The 22300-nt window shown below is 43.0% G+C and overlaps 1 protein-coding gene and 1 pseudogene across 1 annotated transcript; one reads left to right on the top strand and one right to left on the bottom strand.

Moving 5' to 3' along the window:
• The first annotated feature begins 284 nt into the window (after window positions 1-284).
• On the top strand, window positions 285-5210 carry LOC121585845 (annotated as a pseudogene).
• Window positions 5211-16200: 10990 nt separating this feature from the next.
• LOC121585714 (lithostathine-1-like) lies at window positions 16201-17273 on the bottom strand. Its single transcript, XM_041902036.1, has 2 exons — window positions 16956-17273; window positions 16201-16769 (listed from the first exon to the last, which is right to left on the bottom strand). The coding sequence occupies exons 1-2, from the start codon at window positions 17101-17103 to the stop codon at window positions 16381-16383; spliced, it is 537 nt and encodes a 178-aa protein (XP_041757970.1). The 5' UTR covers window positions 17104-17273; the 3' UTR covers window positions 16201-16380.
• Window positions 17274-22300: the final 5027 nt, after the last annotated feature.

Genomic DNA, 22300 nt, shown 5'->3' with positions numbered 1-22300 from the left:
ATCATAGGTACACGTCAACTATGACAGACAAAATGAGATGGTGAAAAAGAGAAGACTGTCTTCATCAGAGGATTGGAGCTGACTGGATCGGTGAGAGGATAAATGTGGCATATTTCAATCAAAATATCTGTACTCTGCGAAGAAGACTCACAAAGCCTAAAGCTCTGGGAGCTCTGAGGGACAACACTATAGTGGCAGCCAACCTATTTCTACATAAAGTTACAACATTTTGTTTTAAGCAATGCTTGAGTTATGGTTTGACTTAAAACCTGTCGCTTGCCTTTTTCTCTCAGATACAAGCTGGAGAAGGGTCAGCGGTTCTCCAGACATCCAAGCTCGTCAAGCAACTCCAATCCAACCTCAACACCACCCTCTCAGACATGGACCAGAGCGAAGCAAAGCTTTACATGGCGGTCTCTGTCACTGACATCATCAGTAAGGCAGCAGTTGTTGTTCTTAGTTATAGCAAAAATAGACTTTTGAAATGTGATACAGTCATACAGTAGGTACAAGACGACTAAACGATATTGGTACTGTACTGTCTTTATCCCTTCACCAGGTGGTGAGCTGCTGGAAGCAGAGGTGTCTCTTCCTGTTGTTTCCCAGCGTTACACTGTAGACCTGTCCCGTACCCGCTCTCACTACATCCCTGGAGTCCCTCTCAGTGTAGTGGTGAGCCTCAATTTGGATGACAGAGATACGTTTGACAGAACAATGTCTATCTGTGAAATGATGTACTGTATATCTGTTTGTCCGGTCATTTGTTAGGTGGTGGTCCGTCTCCCAAATGGTTCCCCAGCTGTTGGAGAGCCAGTGAAAATGCATCTGCAAAGACTCGAGGATGGCGCCCAAACTATCAAGACTAACGAGGAGGACGCAGTGTGGCACAATTTTAACCTTCCCAATCTTGATCGTGACATTACTGTGGAGGTAAGTATAACAAAATAGTCCAAATAAAACGTACATTAATCTGTAGCTTCTAGCAGTAGCTTCAAGCAATACAGTATAGGCTGTAAACAAAACACTGAAGAAATCATATGAAACTAAAGGCTTCGGATCGGACTGTTTCTTCTTTCATCCCATGTTTCCTGTCAGGTGACCGTAGATGGCCAGCAAAAAACCAAAGACGTCAAACTTGCCTCGTCTCCTGGCGACACCTATCTGAGCGTGAGCATGGGCCAAGAGATTCTGACGGCGGGTCAATCCCTTTCTGTGTTATTCAAAGACGTCAATGGGTCACCAGAGGTTGGGTTTATTTACTTCATGGTGAGAGATATCACAAGGAACAGGACATGGTGGAAAAGTTATATAACTGAGAGGAGAAACAATCACTTTTCTGTTTTTAATCCTCAGGTTTTCAGCCGTGGAGTGCTAAGAAAACAGGGTTCTGTCAAATCAGGGGATTTAACGAAGATTCAGCTTCCAATCACGCCTGATATGACACCCTCCTTCCGTCTGATTGGCTACTACTATGATCAGAACGGTGACATCATTGCTGACTCTTGTGGGTAGACGTCAAGGACATTTGTGAGGGGACGATCGAGGTGAGTGAATAGTGATTGGAGTAGATCAGCGTCAGCGTTGACAGAGTTCTTGATGGTCAGACAGCAAAATGGCCAGAGAACACGAAGAAAGAGAAATAAAGTGTTTAATCTGTGCCGACTGTTAATAAGCTACAATTCAGTTCAGAGTAATTTACTAATTATATATATTTGATGTTATCATCCTAATTTATTCCTATGCATATTTATATGATCTAGGTAAAGTCAAAATATGAATATTGTCGTAGTAAATATAAAATGTTATAGCTTGGTCTGACTAAAATCTTGTGCATGACCCATTTTAATGTTAGGAGCTTGTTTTCAATCAATGCTGTTCCTATGCAAGAACAATGGACAGAGGACCAATATCTTGTCAAGGACAACACCCACAATCTGGTTGCTCCCCACGAGTCTTTCCCATGAGACATACACATTCACACACACATCTCCATGCATACGCACACTCATTTTCATGCCTCACGAGTTCTTGCTCTGAGGACGCACACACACAAAAATGCATACGCACACACACACAACTGCACTTCTTTCTACTGGTCGGGTGCCAAGGGCAGAGGACTCTGCCGTGCACCAATGGGGCTTCTGCTCTGGACAGAGCAGACCCGCCTCCTACGCCTCGGGAACCAATCAAGGGACTAGAAGAAAGACCCTTTCTTTATGTTGCATTGTATAAAGTAATGCTGAAAACTCTGTTTTTGATCCCTTTTCAACTGTCTCCATAAGAGGCAACTGAATGGGTCCATGCATGTAGCTTGAGCAGATACCAGCTATCTCTGTGTTTAATAAACTGCCTTTTGCTTAAACATATTCCTCTCCGTCTAGCGTCGTTGGTTTTGTACTTCCTCTCCTGTATGGTTTCACCAACAAAATCAACCAGGAAAAACAGCAAAGCTGGAGATAAACTTAAATGGTCAGAAGGCCAAAGTTGCCTTGCTGGCTGTGGACAAGGCTATCTATGCTCTCAACGCCCACAACAAACTCACCCCCAAACAGGCAAGCTACTAATTTTTTTTTTAGGGAGTAGATCAGCTTTAATATTGCAGATAGATTGTAGCTTCCATCAATGTAATTGTCTGCATCATTTCCAATCCCCCATTTATTTTTTAGTAAATATAAAGGACCAGTCAAAAGTTTGGACACACCTACTCATTCCAGGGTTTTTCTTTATTTTAAAATTTTTTTACATTGTAGAATAATAGTGAAGACATCAAAACGATGAAATAACACATTTGGAATCATGTAGTAACCAAAAAAGTGTTAAACAAATCAAAATATATTTTATATTTGAGATTCTTCAAATAGCCACCCTTTGCCTTGATGGCTAGTTGAAGAATCTCAAATATATAATATATTTTGATTAACACTGTTTTGGTTACTACATGATTCCATATGTGTTATTTCCTAGTTTTGATGTCTTCACTATTATTCTACAATGTAAAAAATTGTAAAAAATAAAGAAAAACCCTGGAATGAGTAGGTGTGTCCAAACTTTTGACCTGTACTGTCTATATACACATATACAAGCTCCTATTTACTAAAGAATAATAATACATACTGTCTCCTCCACATTATTTCCTCTAAAACTCACTCCTTATAATGTACAGGTATAAATATATTGTATGAAATAAAGACCAAACGGCTCTTTTTGACTAATAGTGTGAAAATGTGTGTGCCGTTCACAGGTATTCTCGTCGATGCAGTCCTATCCTATGACCTTGGTTGCTCATACGGTGGAGGCTCAGATACAGCCTTTGTGTTCAACGACGCTGGCCTGTCATTCATATCCAACTCAGGAGTGACGTCTAAGATGAGGATTGGTATGACGAGCATTGTGTGATTAAACAAACATCTGTCTAGTGTCTACACTACTTTATCTTTGGTCCACAGTTTCTGAATGATGTTCTCTGGTATAGGGTTAAAACCCCTTTAGGGGGTAGACAACTTAACATTTCACAGACTTGGATCCACTCAACTAGACATGACATTGGCTGGGACTTAACGGCCAACATTCAACATCAAGAAAAAATACGAATAAAATGGAGAAAAAAACACCAACTCAGACGTACACACATTTCAACAGAACATTAATGACGTCATACTTGCTCAAAACCTACATGTTCCCCCAATGTGCTGATATTACATGTTGATGTTTTGATATGATCATCTTCACCCTACTGTACGTCTGTTTGTCTTAGGATTGAACTGTGAGTCAGGCTTCAGATGACAGAGGCGTTCCCTGGACCTCCAGCAGCAGATGATGTCCATAAGTATTACAACGTTACTTTTCTCTAATTGTTTCTAGCTGCTGGCTGAGGCGGTGGGAGAGGGTGTTTGTCAGTCCTGGCAGGTACGAACTAAAACCTTTTGTTGCCCCTCACCATCTCTCACTCCCAGAATCGAATTACTCAGACGCCAAGCTGCAGGAGTGTTGTTCTCATAGCTTCCCCCTGATCCCCATGCTGAAGACGTGTCAGCAGCGAGCTGAGAGAGTGGCACGAGCCAATAAGGACCCTGTCTGTGTCAAGGCCTTCCTGAACTGATGCATAGAGGGAGAGAAACTGAGAGAAGAAGAGATGAGACGACGCCCAGAGAGGACAGGGCAGGAGTGAGGATGACTTGATTGTTGGGGATATTACCATTATAACATGTATATCGTAACAAAATGATCAGAACCACTATTCTTTAGACAGACATGGGAATATTGAAACAAAATATCTAACTTGTTATAATTTAATTCAATGAGAAAACGATCTTAAAAGGTTGTATTATTGTGACTCCCTTGGTCTGCACTCTCTCCTCTCAGCTGCGAGTGCCATAGACATCGAAGACTTCTTTGACACAACCAATCAGCAAATACGCAGAAGCTTCCCCCCAAGCTTTGTGTTCGCAGCGGTCAATATAAAAGACAAAGGAAGGTGAGGACATTCAGACATTTAGACATTTAGACACACAGTATATTGGTGCCTTGTGTCTGAAACACTATTGTAATTTGTCTCTCTCTCTGTCTCCCTTAGTCATACTGTGGCTCTGCCTGATTCCATCACCACCTGGGAGATACAGGCTGTCAGCTTGTCTGCTTCTCATGGTAACATCCTCCTCCTCTATTGGTTCTTATTCCTGTACCTAGATCGTAAGGAACCTGTGGTGACATTCTGGAGAGTAATGCCTATGTCTGTGTATGTCCTTCCTGCAGGCATTTGTGTGGCAGAACCACATGAGTTCCGTGTGTTTAAGGAGGTTTTTGTCTCTCTGAGGCTGCCGTACTCGGTCAAAAGATTTGAGCAAATGTCTATTGTTCCTATTGTCTACAACTATGGGAACCAGAATGCACAGGTAGAGTTAAATAACTTTCTATAGTACTGCAGTTTTATACTTCAGAAGCATATACAGAAACACCAAATGCCATACAGTGCCTGATGGGAAAAAGTGCAAAGGATCTAACAACACGCCTACTTGCAAAAAATGTAATGACTTCGTATCTGAGTACATGTTGAATGGCTGCACCCAGTGATTGGGTCACTGACATGCTAACATACATACTCAACACATCATCTACAAAATGAAAACATGTAATCGATTAATGTAATTCAGTACTTGTAACATCCACTTTCAATACTTCTCAAGATCAATAAAATGGCATTTTAACTACAACATGTCCTTCAGTCTTTGACCAACTTGACCAACACTGAAAATATGAATCAAATGAGAAACATAAAACATCCTGAATTTTTAGTTTTATTTAATTATTTTGTGTAAGCACATGGCAATAAATACAAGGAACCTACACTGACTATACAAAACATTAAGAACACCTGCTCTTTCCATGAAATAGACTGATCAGGTTAATCCAGATGAAAGCTATGATCCCCTTATTGAAATCCACTTCAATCAGTGTAGATGAAGGGGAGGAGACAGGTTAAAGAAGGATTTATAAGCCTGAGGGCAAAAGGGGTGCCACTCAATATTAGGAAGATGTTCTTAATGTTTTGTACACTAAGTGTACATTTAAAGGGCAAATCAGCAGTTGCTACATATAACTTATAAATTGCCTTATGAGCTCAGTTCAACTATCATACCCCATCAGATCCCAAAATATAAGCTTGTTTTACTCCAATGTTTGTAAACAAAGTGAATGTAAACAAACACTATATAGTCTAAAAACATTGTTAAAACTATAATGTTGATATCATGGATGGTCAGTCCTTGCATCCATAGCTCTGTCTATGAATTTGAGAGTGGTTACATTTCTCCAGTGCCATCACCCTGCTTTTTACCGAAACAGTGGTGGGGAGGTCGCTTTGTTCATGTTTCAACTGCTGATTACTGCTTTAAAAGGGAAGTATTTCTAGAGATCAAATGCATTAACAACCTAGATGTCTAGAATCTAGAAATTGGCTTTAGACCATGTCACCTACTGTGAAAGGTCTAGTAATTATAAATCATCTTTAATGGACACAGACATTGACAAATCACTGTTTAAACATACTCAATCTCTATCTTGCCTCACAAATTCCCTCCAACAGGTACAGATGAATTCCAAGTACATTTTCATTAGAGACCTGATATCCAATACCCTTATCCCATCCCCTTCTCTAGCTCTATCAGTCTCTCTGGGTGTAAGTGAGAGTCAGGGGTGTGATGTCACAAACACAACTCCTGGATTAGTATTAGACAGACACAAGAATTGTGTTTGGACAATCAGCTCCAGACTCCCCAGTTCCAGCTGGGTAGAAGGACTATGGTAGAGAGGTCTGTGTGAACCACTTCCATCTTAAGAAAAACTGCTTTCAAAACCAACATTCACAGACAGTGTAGCAATGTTCCATTATGAAAGTACACATCTTTCAAATCAAAAACCATGCATAGGCCTGGCTACAACTGCCTTTTCTGCAATACTAGAGAACAGCATTATTGCTACAAGTTCTCTATAACAGTGTTGTAACTTACTGTAGCTCAATAATCGTATTTCTTAGTCTGTCCATGAAAATATTTCCGTAAAATATATATATATTATTTAAAGCAGATACCCCATAAGTCCTTTTACATTTGAAAAAGTGTTATTCAATTATAATTATTACAGTAATGGCTGTGGTATAATGACACCATGTGTATTCTTCAGCATCATTCTTGGTTTTGTAGACGTCTCATTAAAGATGGAAGCTAATATCAGTAGCATGACACACACTAGACACTGAGTGTACAAAACATTAGGAACACCTTCCTAATATTGAGTGGCACCCCTTTTGCCCTCAGGACAGCCTCAATTCAGGCCTCAATTTTGCCCTCAGGACAGCCTCAATACACTAATGGAAGTGGATTTAACAAGTGACATCAATAAGGGATCATAACTTTCACCTGTATTCACCTGGTCAGTCTACGTCATGGAAAGAGCAGGTGTTCCTAATGTTTTGTCCACACAGTGTGTCATCTATTTATATATTGGCCAGTTCCTCTGTGGACTTTCCTACCAGTAATCCAACTGCATCTTTATGTCTTTGGGTAGGAGAGTGCATTCAAGCTCTCTCTCCTCCAGTAAACTTAATTTATACTAGACACTATGGGCCGGTATCCCAGAGACAGAATAATTAAGACTAGTCCTGAACTAAAAAACATTATCAATGGAGATTTGACAGGACTAGGATTAGCCTTAATATGTGTTTTAGAAAGCCGCTGAATGCTTAATTATGTAAAGCTGCAAATGTTAGTTGATATAAATCCTTACATTTGAATCATAGACACCTTCACATTTTACGTAAATTATTCCACATTCACCATAACAAACAAAAAAATCGGTAGCCATTGTTATAATTACAGAATCTTAATGCACCATTAATATTGATAACTACTCCATTTCCACCAAGATAACCTCTTACCTATACACCCAAAACTCCTTTACTGTCAAACTTTCCTCCAAATGTATTCCCATTCCAAGTTCCAGTCCCCTCATTCCGCACTCCTCGGTCCATCCTCAACTGTTGGTCTTTCACTTTTCCATGTCCCCCTCTCCCTCTATCCCTCTATCCATCTCATTTCATGCAGCACTGGGGTTACCTAAGAGATTGGGCCTCAATAGAGAACATTTATTTTACATTTATTTTATTTTAACTTGGATAACACAGTACAACTTCAGTTGTACAAACTTCAATCTTCATAAAATATTGTTTGCTGGTAATCTGGTAATAATAATATGTTGAAATAAAGATGTATTTCAATGAATACTTTGTTGATGCTAATGCATTGAATTTAAGTTTGTTAACAAAATACTGTGTAGGGCAGGCCTACATTGTCACGCCCTGACTCAGAGGACGCTTATATGTTGAGTCAGGGTGTGTATATGCCATGTTGTGATTTTCTATGTTGGTGATCTAGGTTTTCTAGATCTATGTTGGCCGGTGTGGTTCCCAATCAGAGGCAGCTGTCGCTCGTTGTCTCTGATTGGGGACCATACTTAGGCAGCCTATTGGCACTAATGGATTGTGGGATCTTGTTCCAGTTAAGGTATGTTGTGTTGTGCTGCCTTGGACTTTTTAAACATGTACGCATATCACGTTGCGCCTTGGTCCGTCCCGTCTATAAACGAACGTGACAGAAGATCCCACCAAACGAGGACCAAGCAGCGTGCCCAGGAAGAGCGAATAGCCATGTCACAGGTGGGTAAATTGTGGTCATGGGAAGAGATATTCGCGGGGAAAGGGCCATGGGCGAAGGTAGATGCCCAGGCAGGAGAGGAGCAACGGCAACACGGAAGCCGGCCGAGTAGGAGGCCTGAGAAGCAGCCCCAAGAAAAAATTTTTGGGGGGCTAAAGGGGTGGTCGAGGAGCAATAGAGAAGAGCCCCGACCACTGCACCCGGTTGGGTTTCAGATTGGGTCCCTACGACCTTGGGAAGAGGAGTGGGAACAGTATTACACTGAGGAGTCGGAGGATGACGACGAGTGTCTGTTCCCTAACTCGTGGGGGCTCCCGGAGGAGTCCTCACGGGAAGAGGAGTGCCGACGACGGAGACCCGAGAGGCAACCCCAAGAACATGTTGGGGGGGGGCACACGGTGTGGACGACGATGCAGCAGGAGGCAGCGACAGGGCGGATCTGCAGGTTAGGAGAGGAGGCCACCATGTTACGGGGGCTATTGGTTCAGAGGGAGCAGGAGTTATTCGGTCAGAAGGAGGAGCTACAGGAGGCTAAAAGGGAGAAGGAAGGTGTAGAGGCACGGCGAGAGGAGCTGGTTAGGCAGCAGAAGGAGCGGGGGTTAATAAAGGAACCCAGTCCCGCTCCTCGCACCAAGCAAGTGGTGCGTGTCGCCAGTCCGGTCCGGCCTGTTCCTGCTCCCCGCACTAAGCCAGTGGTGCGTGTTCCCAGTACGGCCCGACCCATTCCTGCTTCCCGCACAAGGCCAGTGGTGCGTGTTCCCAGTACGGTCCGGCCCGTTCCTGCTCCTCGCACCAAGCCAGTGGTGCGCGTCGCCAGCCCGGCCCGGCCTGTTCCTGTCCCTCGCACCAAGCCAGTGGTGCGTGTCACCAGCCCGGCCCGGGCTGTTCCTGCCCCTCGCACCAAGCCAGTGGTGCGTGTTCCTAGTCCGATCCGGCCCGTGCCTGCTCCTCGCACCAGACCAGTGGTGCGTGTGTCCAGTCCGGCACGGCCCGTGCCTGTTCCACCGGGGTCCAGTCCAGCTCCGGTCAGCGGCTCCACTCCGGAGCCAGAGCAGTCCGCTCCACCGGTGCCTGATCCAGCTCCGGTCAGCGGCTCTACTCCGGAGCCAGAGCAGTTCGCTCCACTGTCGTCGGGTTCAGCTCCAGTCAGCGGTTCCAGTCCAGACCCAGACGTCAGCCCCTCTCCAGGTTCGGGGTCTCCCACACCAGGGTCCAGACAGGGCTTGGTACTTCGTGGGAGGAAGGAGAGGGCAAGCAGCGCGCCAAGGTCCAGACCAGACCAGGGGCGCAACAGGGAGGCGGAGAATAGGTGGTGGTCACGCCCAGAGCCAGATCCACCTCCGAGGCGGAATGCCCACCCGGCCCCTACCCTGTTATGTTTATGTTGCGCGGTCGGAGTCCGCACCTTTGGGGGGGGGGGTACTGTCACGCCCTGACTCAGAGGACGCTTATATGTTGAGTCAGGGTGTGTATATTCCATGTTGTGATTTTCTATGTTGGTGATCTAGGTTTTCTAGATCTATGTTGGCCGGTGTGGTTCCCAATCAGAGGCAGCTGTCGCTCGTTGTCTCTGATTGGGGACCATACTTAGGCAGCCTATTGGCACTAGTGGATTGTGGGATCTTGTTCCAGTTAAGGTATGTTGTGTTGTGCTGCCTTGGACTTCACGTTTCGTTTTGTTTGTTGTTTTGTCGTTGTGCTTAATATTTAATAAACATGTACGCATATCACGCTGCACCTTGGTCCGTCCCGTCTATAAACGAACGTGACATACATGCATTTGGTGTACAAAAAGTATAACACTATGTTTTCAATTTGCCATAGTTTGACTGAACTGCAGAGAGCTTCTGGGTCTATGGTAAGGTATGCTATCCCAGAGGTCAACTAAACAACTGTTTACTAGAAAAAGGCATTCTCAATAGAGAGACATTAAATATAACATTACTCTTCAGGAGCTTGGTTAATGTATGATACAACATGACGGCAAAATGAGTTTCCCTTATAGTCCACATTTATATGATATAGTCCTAGCCTATATTTGTATCATTGGTGCTATCAGTTTGGTATGGGAAAAGGCCAAATGAGGTCGCATTACACTGATCCCAAATGCATTTGAATTATGGCATTAATGCTTCTTCCCCCCCCCCCAATCATCTATAGAGGTTGAGGGAGAGAGGGTGACCATGGGTCACCATGGAGAGGTGCTCACAAAAGGGTGTGTTGTGGGAACGGCTCCAGGGGTCAGGAGTGAGGGTAACGGGATCAGTGGTCACAGCCAGCTGGACAGCACACAAGAGGAGACGAGGGTGAGAAAAGGGGGAGGATTGACCCAAAGGGACATTAACATTGACCTGCTGGGAGGGCAGAGAGGCCCACTGACCAATGCCTTTTCATGGGCAGCCTACGACGCTGTGACACACTCGTGTCTAATAGTCCATAGTAATTGACAAGCTATTCTCAGAGTTATGGTGGAAAAAGTAGCTATCAATATGCAGCGGTAGGTGGATTATGAGCCATGCAGATATTTCTACGGGGATAAGGGATGAAATAATGTTTCATTTTTGGAATTGTATTATATAACATATTGGTAACATTTACATTTTACATTTTAGTCATTTAGCAGACGCTCTTATCCAGAGCGACTTACAGTTAGTGAGTGCATACATTATTTTTATTTTTCATACTGGCCCCCCGTGGGAATCAAACCCACAACCCTGGCATTGCAAACGCCATGCTCTACCAACTGAGCTACATCCCTGCCGGCCATTCCCTCCCCTACGCTGGGCCAAATGTGCGCCGCCCCATGGGTCTCCCAGTCGCGGCCGGCTACGACAGAGCCTGGATTCGAACCAGGATCTCTAGTGGCACAGCGCCACTCGGGAAGTAACACTTTACCTGACACCAGGCGTCATAAGACGTTATGACACGATCATAACCATGTCATAATATGTCATAACAGCTGACATAACTTGTCATAACCTGTCATAATATGGTCATAACACCGTCATGGCCCATATATTTACATCTGTTGTGACATACACTATATATACAAAAGTATGTGGACACCTTCAAATAAGTGGATTCGGCTATTTCAGCCACACCCGTTGCTGACAGCCATGCAATCGCCATAGACAAACATTGGCAGTAGAATGGCCTTACTGAAGAGCTCAGTGACTTTCAACGTGGCACCGTCATAGGATGTCACCTTTCCAACAAGTCAGTTCATAAAATTTCTGCACTGCTAGAGCGGCCCCGGTCAACTGTAAGTGCTGTTATTGTGAAGTGGAAACATCTAGGAGCAACAACATCTCAGCCACGAAGTGGTAGGCCAAACAATGAAACAGAACGGGACCACCGAGAAAAATCGTCGTTCCTCGGTTGCAACACTCACTACCAAGTTCCAAACTGCCTCTGGAAGCAATGTCAGCACAAGAACTGTTCATCGGGAGCTTCATGAAATGGGTTTCCATGGCCGAGCAGCCGCACACAAGCCTAACATCACCATGCGCAATGCCAAGCGTCGGCTGGAGTGGTGTAAAGCTCGCCGCCATTGGACTGGAGCAGTGGAAATGTGTTCTCTGGAGTGATGAATCACGCTTCACCATCTGGCAGTCCGACGGACAAATCTGGGTTTGGCGGATGCCAGGAGAACGCTACCTGCCCGAATGCATAGTGCCAACTGTAAAGTTTGGTGGAGGAGGAATAATGGTCTGTTTTTCATGGTTCGGGCTAGGCCATTTAGTTCCAGTGAAGGGAAATCTTCTGTGCTTCCAACTTTGTGGCATGACAATGTCCCCGTTCACAAAGCGAGGTCCATACAGAATAGGTTTGTAGAGATCGTTGTGGAAGAACTTGACTGGCCTGCATAGAGCCCTGACCTCAACCCCATCGAACACCTTTGGGATTAAATGGAACTCCGACTGCGAGCCAGGCCTAATCGCCCAACATCAGTGCACAACCTCACTAATGCTCTTGTGGCTGAATGGAAGTCCCCGCAGCAATGTTCCAACATCTAGTGGAAAGCCTTCCCAGAAGAGTGGAGGCTGTTATAGCAGCAAAGGGGGGACCAACTTCATACACTTTATGACACACCAATACACTTTATGACACTGTCAAGTAGCATTATGACCATCCTGTGTCACTTTACTTGGACTAACAAAATACACTTTATGACACTGTCATGAAGCATTATGACCATCCTGTGTCACTTTACTTGGACTAAGAAAATACACTTTATGACACTGTCATGAAGCATTATGACCATCCTGTGTCACTTTACTTGGACTAAGAAAATACACTTTATGACACTGTCAAGAAGCATTATGACCATCCTGTGTCACTTTACTTGGACTAAGAAATTACACTTTATGACACTGTCATGAAGCATTATGACCATACTGTGTCACTTTACTTGGACTAAGAAAATACACTCAATGACACTGTCAAGAAGCATTATAACTATCAGAATCATGTAAGCTAGATAGGCTTATCACGTACATGGACTTATGTCAGTCATCAGTCACAATGAGGGTATCCTGTTCTGCTCCTGAAATCTGCTCCTGATTTCATCCCAGTCATCAGCAACAGAGCATTGGGGTGGGTGCATGTCTAACATCAATGTGTGCACAATTACAATGATAATTGAATGTGGTCAATTTCATAAAAATATTGTTGTCAAGTAGGCTATGGTGTCATGGAATGTTTTGTCTTGTGTGGTAGGTTTTGTGGGTTTTAACACTCTTATGTAGGTGTCATAACCAGCCATAAAATAACACAATATATGTCACAACAGGTCTAAATGTATGTGTCATGACAGTGTTATGACCATATTATGACAGGTTATGATAAGTTATGTCAGCTGTTATGACATATTTCGACATGGTTATGACTGTGTCATAACGTGTTATGACGCTAGGTGTCAAGTAAAGTGCTACCATTATATTAAATAAACCATATATTAATTTGTTTTTTTTATTTTTATTTATTTAACTAGGCAAGTCAGTTAAGAAGAAATTCTTATTTACAATGACGGCCTACCAAAAGGCAAAAGGCCTCCTGCGGGGACGGGGGCTGGGATTAAAAATACATGGTACAAACATTATTTGGCACAGACAACAGCACAAAGGCAAGAAGGTAGAGATAACAATACATCACGCGAAGCAGCCTCAACTGTCAGTAAGAGTGTCCATGATTGAGTCTTTGAATGACGTGGAGTTTTTTTGCAGCTTTTTGCAGTCGCTAGCTGCAGTGATTAAACATGTGTATCTGGATGTTCCAGGAAGCTGTTTTCTAATAGTCAAATCAATACAGAATCTGAAATATATAAAGTATTATTATTCGTAGTATTAGTGTTGTGGGTGTTCCTGATACAGAGAGAAAAGGTTGTGGGGGTTATCAGACTGTTGTTATGTAAAATAAAGTAACGTTACCAGCAGGAGGTTGGGTCACACTTTATTTGGATAGTCTGGATAGTTCATCTGTAGATGCTCTACAGCTGGTCATACTATCAACAAACTATCTGTTGATAAGCAACTGCTTGCTAGGGTCAGCGTTAGAGTTAGGGTTAGGTTTAGAATAAGGGTTAGGGTAAGGGCTAGGGTTAGGGTAAGGGTTACGTTTAGGATTAGGATAAGGGTTAAGGTAAGGGTTGGAGCTAGGGTTAGGGTTAGTAGATAGTTAGTTGGGGCAGGGGTGCATGCTTAGTCCCCTCCTGTACTCCCTGTTCACTTACGACTGCGTGGCCAAGCACGACTCCAACATCATCATTAAGTTTGCTGTCTACACAACAGTGGTAGGTCTGATCACTGACAACGATTAGACAGCCTATAGGGAGGAGGTCAGAGACCTGGCAGTGTGGTGCCAGGACAACAACCTCTTCCTCAACGTGAGCAAGACAAAGGAGCTGATCGTGGACTACAGGAAAAGGAGGGACGAACACGCCCCCATTCACATCGACGGGGCTGTAGTGGAGCGGGTCGAGAGTTTCAAGTTCCTTGATGTCCACATCACCAACAAACTATCATGGTCCAAACACACCAAGACAGTCGTGAAGAGGATACGACAACACCTTTTCCCCCTCAGGAGACTGAAAAGATTTGGCATGGGTCCCCAAATCCTCAAAAAGTTAGACAGCTGCACCATCGAGAGCATGCTGACCGGTTGCATCACCGCCTGGTATGGTAACTGCTCTGCATCCGACCGTAAGGCGCTACAGAGGCGGTGTCAGAGGAAGGCCCAAAAAATTGTCAAAGACTCCAATCACCCAAGTCATAGACTATTCTCTCTGCTACCGCACGACAAGCGGAACCGGAGTGCCAAGTCTAGGTCCAAAAGGCTCCTTAACAGCTTCTACCCCCAAGCCATAAGACTGCTGAACAATTGATCAAATGGCCACCCGGACTATTTACATTGACCCCCCCTCGCTGTTTATTATCTATGCATAGTATTTTTTTTTACTTTAGTTTATTTAGTAAATATTTTCTTTAATCTATTTCTTGAACTGCATTGTTGGTTAAGGCCTTGTAAGTAAGCATTTCACGGTAAGGTCTACACCTGTTGAATTTGGTGCATGTGACAAATATAATTTGATTTGATTTGAAATGTTACTAATCTGTAGAGCATCTGGAGATGGACTATCCAAATAAAGTGTTACTGAAGGTTGTCAAATTAAGGGCTCGATTTGATCCGTATAGTGGAAGTTCAGAGTTATAGCTTGATTTAAATTTTAAGGCAATGTTCCCGCGTTGGCGGAGACCACATTCACGGTAAACGCTGATCGGAAATTACCTTTACATTTCAATAGTGCTGTATTGCTGAAGTTCGGTGATACGGATTTAATCCATAAAGCCGTTCAATCATAAAATCTACTGCTGTGTCAATGTAACAGTTGTTTAATATACAATCTACTGCTATGTCAATGTAACAGTTGTTTAATATACAATCTACTGCTGTGTCAATGTAACAGTTGTTTAATATACAATCTACTGCTGTGTCAATGTAACAGTTGTTTAATATACAATCTACTGCTGTGTCAATGTAACAGTTGTTTAATATACAATCTACTGCTGTGTCAATGTAACAGTTGTTTAATATACAATCTACTGCTGTGTCAATGTAACAGTTGTTTAATATACAATCTAATGCTGTGTCAATGTAACAGTTGTTTAATATACAATCTACTGCTGTGTCAATGTAACAGTTGTTTAATATACAATCTACTGCTGTGTCAATGTAACAGTTGTTTAATATACAATCTACTGCTGTGTCAATGTAACAGTTGTTTAATATACAATCTACTGCTGTGTCAATGTAACAGTTGTTTAATATACAATCTACTGCTGTGTCAATGTAACAGTTGTTTAATATACAATCTACTGCTGTGTCAATGTAACAGTTGTTTAATATACAATCTACTGCTGTGTCAATGTAACAGTTGTTTAATATACAATCTACTGCTGTGTCAATGTAACAGTTGTTTAATATACAATCTACTGCTGTGTCAATGTAACAGTTGTTTAATATACAATCTACTGCTGTGTCAATGTAACATTTGTGGCAGACAGTGCAACAGCACCCAAGAACTCAACAGTAACACACTAGAACTCAACAGTAACGCACTAGAACTCAACAGTAACGCACTAGAACTCAACAGTAACACACTAGAACTCAATAGTAACACACTAGAACTCAATAGTAACACACTAGAACTCAACAGTAACACACTAGAACTCAATAGTAACACACTAGAACTCAACAGTAACACACTATAACTTTTTTAAACTATTGTAGTGTGCTACGACAACTGTAGTCGCGTGTTGCCATAGCTCCAAAATCACGTCGTTGTCACGGGAAGCCTGGTTCTTGACAAGACTACCACAACTGAGATGAAATACAATCAGCATAATGGACAAACATACAATCAAATCACCTGAAGAAAAACACGATTCAGTTGAAACATAAATAGAGTTGGTAAAATCAGCATAATCTGATAGAGTTCTCATGGTATATACAGGCTGCTGGAGATGGATCCTTCTGATAGAGTTCTCGTGGTATATACAGGCTGCTGGAGATGGATCCTTCTGAAAGAGTTCTCATGGTATATACAGGCTGCCGGAGATTAATCTTAGGCTGCCATGATGTGTTAGCATTTCTTACATACTTAAAGTTGTCAGATTCAGGGATGTATCAACCCCTCACCACTGTCCCCAGAACATTTGTAGCAGATGAAGTTGAGCCTCTGATTCTCCTCCAGACTAACCCACTGCTGCCTCCCGGTGGTCTCTACAGCCCCTGCAATCCCACAGTCCTGCTGGCTGTCTGAGCCGTGCCCGGGGGCCCAGTTCTGGTAGCAGCCTGCATCAGACCTGATCCAGAACCAGAAGTGGAATGAACAGGTGAAGCGCAGGCCCACCCAGACGTGGGATGAAGTGGCATTGGTAGCCCTCTTGGCCACCCTGTACTGAAGCAGCTCTGTAGTGATAGAGACCAGGTCAACGTGGTGCTCTCTGCAGTAGCTCAGGGCGTCGTTCCACGTCATGTTCTCACGGATCAATACCAGGTTGTCTGAGCAAAATAAAGATATAAAGATAGATAACATGGAGCCCATTCAACAAAATGTAGATTTGAATGCATTTATACCTCTGCTCTGTAACCTAACATCTTTGAAACAACATAAAACCACAGCCAAACAAAATAGAGACGGTTAGGCTTACAACATGTCAATAGTTATGATATAATGATGAAAGTTACCTGGACTTAAACCTTGACTGTTTTCAGTTGGCGTAACAGTGGAGACACTGACAGGCTCGGCAGTACTATACGGAGCAGTCTCAACCACCGTGGTTATATCAAGGGCAGAAGTATGGTCAGTAGTCACTCGTGTAATGCTGTGTTGCATTTCTGTGTCCGCAGTCCCAGTTGTTGATTGATGAGTTACATTCTCAGTAGTTGCATGTGTAGGTAAGTAACCAGCAGTCGCTGGATCTGTATTTAGGTGTTTAGTAGTTGCCTCTTCAGTAGAAACACGCACTGCGCTATTGAATGTAGATAGTTTTTGAACAGGTACAGTAGTTGCAGGGTCAGAAGTTATGTGTTCAGTAGTAAACTGTTGAGTTGAAACTTGGTCTGTGGTATTAAATGTAGTTGGTAAAGACGTTGAGGAACTGTTTTGGACAATAGCAGTAGAAGCACTTGTAGGTAAGTAATCAGTAGTCACTTGCTCTGTAGTTGAGTGTTCAGTAGTTAACATTTCAGTTGAAGCTTGTTCTGTGGTAGTTGGTACATATGTTGAGATAATGCTTTGAACAGGTACATTAGTTGCACTTTCTGTATTTAGGTGTTTAGTAGTTGACTGTTCAGTTGAAACTCGCTTTGTGGTAGTGAATGTAGCTAGTACTGGTGTTGAGGGAGTGTTTTGAACAGGTACAGCAGTTGCATGTGTAGGTATGAAACCAGTAGTCGCTTGCTCTGTAGTTAGGTGTTCAGTAGTTAACTGTTCAGTTGAAACTTTCTCTGTAGTATTAAATGTAGTTGGTACCGGTGTTGAGGGAGTGTTTCGAACAGGTACAGTAAGTAAGCAGTAGTTGTTGCAGGTAAGTAAGCAGTAGTGGCTTGGTTAGCGGTTGAGCGTTCAGGAGTTGCCTCTTCAGTTGAAACATGCACTGTGGTATTGAATGTAGCTGGTACAGACGACGGAATGTTTTGGACAGGTGCAGTAGAAGCACTTGTAGTTAAGTAATCAGTAGTTGCTTGCTCTCTAGTTGAGTGTCCAGTAGTTAACATTTCAGTTGAAGCATGTTCTGTGGTAGTTGGTGCAGACGTTAAGATAATGCTTTGAACAGGTACAGTACTTTCACTTTCTGTAGTTAGGTTTTCAGAAATTAACTGTTCAATTGAAACATGTTCTGTGGTAGTGAACATAGTTGGTACAGGTGTAGAAGGAGTGTTTTGAACAGGTTCAGCAATTGCTTGATCAGAGGTTAGGTGTTCAGTAGAAACATGTTCTGTGGTATTTAATGTAGTTGGTTTTTGAACAGGTACAGTAGTCACTGGGTCAGACGTTAGGTGTTCAGTAGTTAATTGTTGAGTTGAATGTTCTGTGGTATTGAATGTAGTTGGCACTGGTGTTGAGGGAGTGTTTTGAACCTGTGCAGTAATTGCTTGATCAGAGTTTAGGTGTCCAGTAGTTAATTGTTCAGTTGAAGCATGTTTTGTGGAAATGAATGTAGTTGGTACAGACGTTGAGGGAGTGTTTTGGACAGGGACAGTAGTTGCATGTTCTGTAGATAGGTTTTCAGTAGTTAACATTTCAGTTGAAGCATGTTCTGTGGAAATGAATGTAGTTGGTATAGCCGTTAAGGTCCTGTTTTGAACAGGTACAGTAATCACTGGGTGAGATGTTAGGAGTCTGGTAGATAGCTGTCCAGTAGAAACATGCACTGTATTAGTGAATGTAGTTGGTACTGGTGTTGAGGGAGTGTTTTGAACCTGTGCAGTAATTGCTTGATCAGAGTTTAGGTGTCCAGTAGTTAATTGTTCAGTTGAAACTTGGTCTGTGGTATTTAATGTAGCTGGTACAGACGATGAAGGAATGTTTTGGACAGGTGCAGTAGAAGCACTTGTAGTTAAGTAATCAGTAGTCGCTTGCTCTCTAGTTGAGTGTCCAGTAGTTAACGTTTCAGTTGAAGCATGTTCTGTGGTAGTTGGTGCAGACATTGTGATAATGCTTTGAACAGGTACAGTAGTTTCATGTTCTGTAGTTAGGTGTTCAGTAGTTAACCGTTCAGGTGAAGCATGTTCTGTGGAAATTAATGTAGTTGGTTTTGGAACAGGTACAGTAGTCGCTGGGTCAGAAGTTAGGTGTTCAGTTGATAACTGTTCAGTTGATTGTTCTGTGGCATTGAATGTAGTTGGTACTGGTGTTGAGGGAGTGTTTTGAACCTGTGCAGTAATTGCTTGATCAGAGTTTAGGTGTCCAGTAGTTAACTGTTCAGGTGAAGCATGTTCTGTGGAAATGAATGTAGTTGGTACAGACGTTGAGGGAATGTTTTGGACAAGGACAGTAGTTGCTTGTTCTGTAGTTAGGTTTTCAGTAGTTAACATTTCAGTTGAAGCATGTTCCGTGGTAGTTGATGCAGACGTTGAGATAATGCTTTGAACCGGTACCGTAGTTCCACTTTCTGTAGATAGGTGTTCAGTAGTTAACATTTCAGTTGAAGCATGTTCTGTGGAAATGAATGTAGTTGGTATAGCCGTTAAGGTCCTGTTTTGAACAGGTACAGTAATCACTGGGTCAGATGTTAGGAGTCTGGTAGATAGCTGTCCAGTAGAAACATGCACTGTGGTATTGAATGTAGTTGGTTTTTGAACAGGTACAGTAGTAAATGTGTCAGCGGATAGGTGTTCAGTAGTTAACTGTTCAGGTGAAGCATGTTCTGTGGAAATGAATGTAGTTGGTACAGACGTTGAGGGAATGTTTTGGACAAGGACAGTAGTTGCATGTTCTGTAGTTAGGTGTTCAGTAGTTAACTGTTCAGTTGTAACATGCTCTGTGGAATTAGATGTAGTTGGTACCGGCATTGAGGCAATGTTTTTAACAGGTGCAGTAGAAGCACTTGTGGATAATAAATCAGTAGTTGCTTGCTCTCTAGTTGACTGTTCAGTAGTTAACATTTCAGTTGAAGCATGTTCTGTGGAAATGAATGTAGTTGGTACAGACGTTGAGGTCCTGTTTTGAACAGGTACAGTAATCACTGGGTGAGATGTTAGGAGTCTGGTAGATAGGTGTTCAGTAGAAACATGCACTGGGGTATTGAATGTAGTTGTTTTTTGAATAGGTACAGTAGTCAATGGGTCAGAGGTTAGGTCTTCAGTAGTTAACTGCTCAGTTGAAGCATGTTCTGTGGAAATTAATATAGTTGGTACAGGCATTGAGATATTGCTTTGAACAGGTACAGTAGTCGCTTGGTCAGACGTTAGGTGTTTAGTAGTTAACTGTTCAGTTGAACCTTGCTCTGTGGTAGTGAATGTAGTTGGTGCTGGTGTAGACGGAGTGTTTTGTACAGGTAGGCCTACAGTAGTTGCTTGTTCAGAGGTTGGTAAAAGTGCTGAAATAATATTTTGGATTTGCACAAAATTAGTATTTGTTTTCTTATGTGTTTCTTCAGTCAGGTAACACAGTCCTGTAAAATACAAGCAAAAACCATTTGAGAGCAATTTAATAACATCTCCTTGCTGCATGCATAGATTTTCACACACACACATCCTAGTAATATCACAGAATGTTATGAACAACAAGATATCAACGTATAATACACATCATGTTGCTTTTTATGAACAGAGAGAACTATGAAAGGATCATGAAAAATGGGCTGCCGTTTGAAAGTTACCCATGTGTTTATTGCATAACAGACGATCAGAATTATATTTTATGTATGAGGTACTCCAACACTTATCAAATCAAATCAAATCAAATCAAATCGTATTGGTCACATGCGCCGAATACAACAGGTGCAGACATTACAGTGAAATGCTTACTTACAGCCCTTAACCAACAGTGCATTTATTTTTAACAAAAAAAGTAAAAATAAAACAACAACAAAAAAAGTGTTGAGAAAAAAAAGAGCAGAAGTAAAATAAAGTAACAGTAGGGAGGCTATATATACAGGGGGGTACCGTTGCAGAGTCAATGTGCGGGGGCACCGGCTAGTTGAGGTAGTTGAGGTAATATGTACATGTGGGTAGAGTTAAAGTGACTATGCATAAATAATTAACAGAGTAGCAGCAGCGTAAAAAAGGATGGGGTGGGGGGGCAGTGCAAATAGTCCGGGTAGCCATGATTAGCTGTTCAGGAGTCTTATGGCTTGGGGGTAGAAGCTGTTGAGAAGTATTTTGGACCTAGACTTGGCACTCCGGTACCGCTTGCCATGCGGTAGCAGAGAGAACAGTCTATGACTAGGGTGGCTGGAGTCTTTGACAATTTTGAGGGCCTTCCTCTGACACCGCCTGGTATAGAGGTCCTGGATGGCAGGAAGCTTGGTCCCAGTGATGTACTGGGCCGTACGCACTACCCTCTGTAGTGCCTTGCGGTCGGAGGCCAAGCAGTTGCCATACCAGGCGGTGATGCAACCAGTCAGGATGCTCTCGATGGTGCAGCTGTAGAATTTTTTGAGGATCTGAGGACCCATGCCAAATCTTTTCAGTCTCCTGAGGGGGAATAGGCTTTGTCGTGCCCTCTTCACGACTGTCTTGGTGTGTTTGGACCATGATAGTTCGTTGGTGATGTGGACACCAAGGTACATGAAGCTCTCAACCTGTTCCACTACAGCCCCGTCGATGAGAATGGGGGCGTGCTCAGTCCTCTTTTTTTTCCTGTAGTCCACAATCATCTCCTTTGTCTTGGTCACGTTGAGGTTGTTGTCCTGGCACCACACGGCCAGGTCTCTGACCTCCTCCCTATAGGCTGTCTCATCGTTGTCGGTGATCAGGCCTACCACTGTTGTGTCGTCGGCAAACTTAATGATGGTGTTGGAGTCGTGCCTGGCCATGCAGTCATGGGTGAACAGAGAGTACAGGAGGGGACTGAGCACGCACCCCTGAGGGGCCCCCGTGTTGAGGATCAGTGTGGCAGATGTGTTGTTACCTACCCTTACCACCTGCGGGCGGCCCGTCAGGAAGTCCAGGATCCAGTTGCAGAGGGAGGTGTTTAGTCCCAGGATCCTTAGCTTAGTGATGAGCTTAGAGGGCACTATGGTGTTGAATGCTGAGCTGTAGTCAATGAATAGCATTCTCACGTAGGTGTTCCTCTTGTCCAGGTGGGAAAGGGCAGTGTGGAGTGCAATAGAGATTGCATCATCTGTGGATCTGTTGGGGCGGTATGCAAATTGGAGTATACCTTATACCTCTTTCTAAAGGATTTATATTTGAATGCCTTATTCAATGATGCCTAAATTATACCCAGTAGGCCTATATGCCTAAATTATCACAATGACTCAAACAAAGAACTTGAATGTTATTGAAAGCACTGAAGAATACATACCTGAGACGAACAGGAGATGCAACAGTGGAGTGCTCCTCATCATGATTGTAGTTTTAAG

Source organism: Coregonus clupeaformis, chromosome 17, assembly GCF_020615455.1.
Source record: "Coregonus clupeaformis isolate EN_2021a chromosome 17, ASM2061545v1, whole genome shotgun sequence".
NCBI lineage: Eukaryota > Metazoa > Chordata > Actinopteri > Salmoniformes > Salmonidae > Coregonus > Coregonus clupeaformis.
Note: the sequence above shows the minus strand (reverse complement) of the source record. Positions and strands in the feature narration are given on the sequence as shown.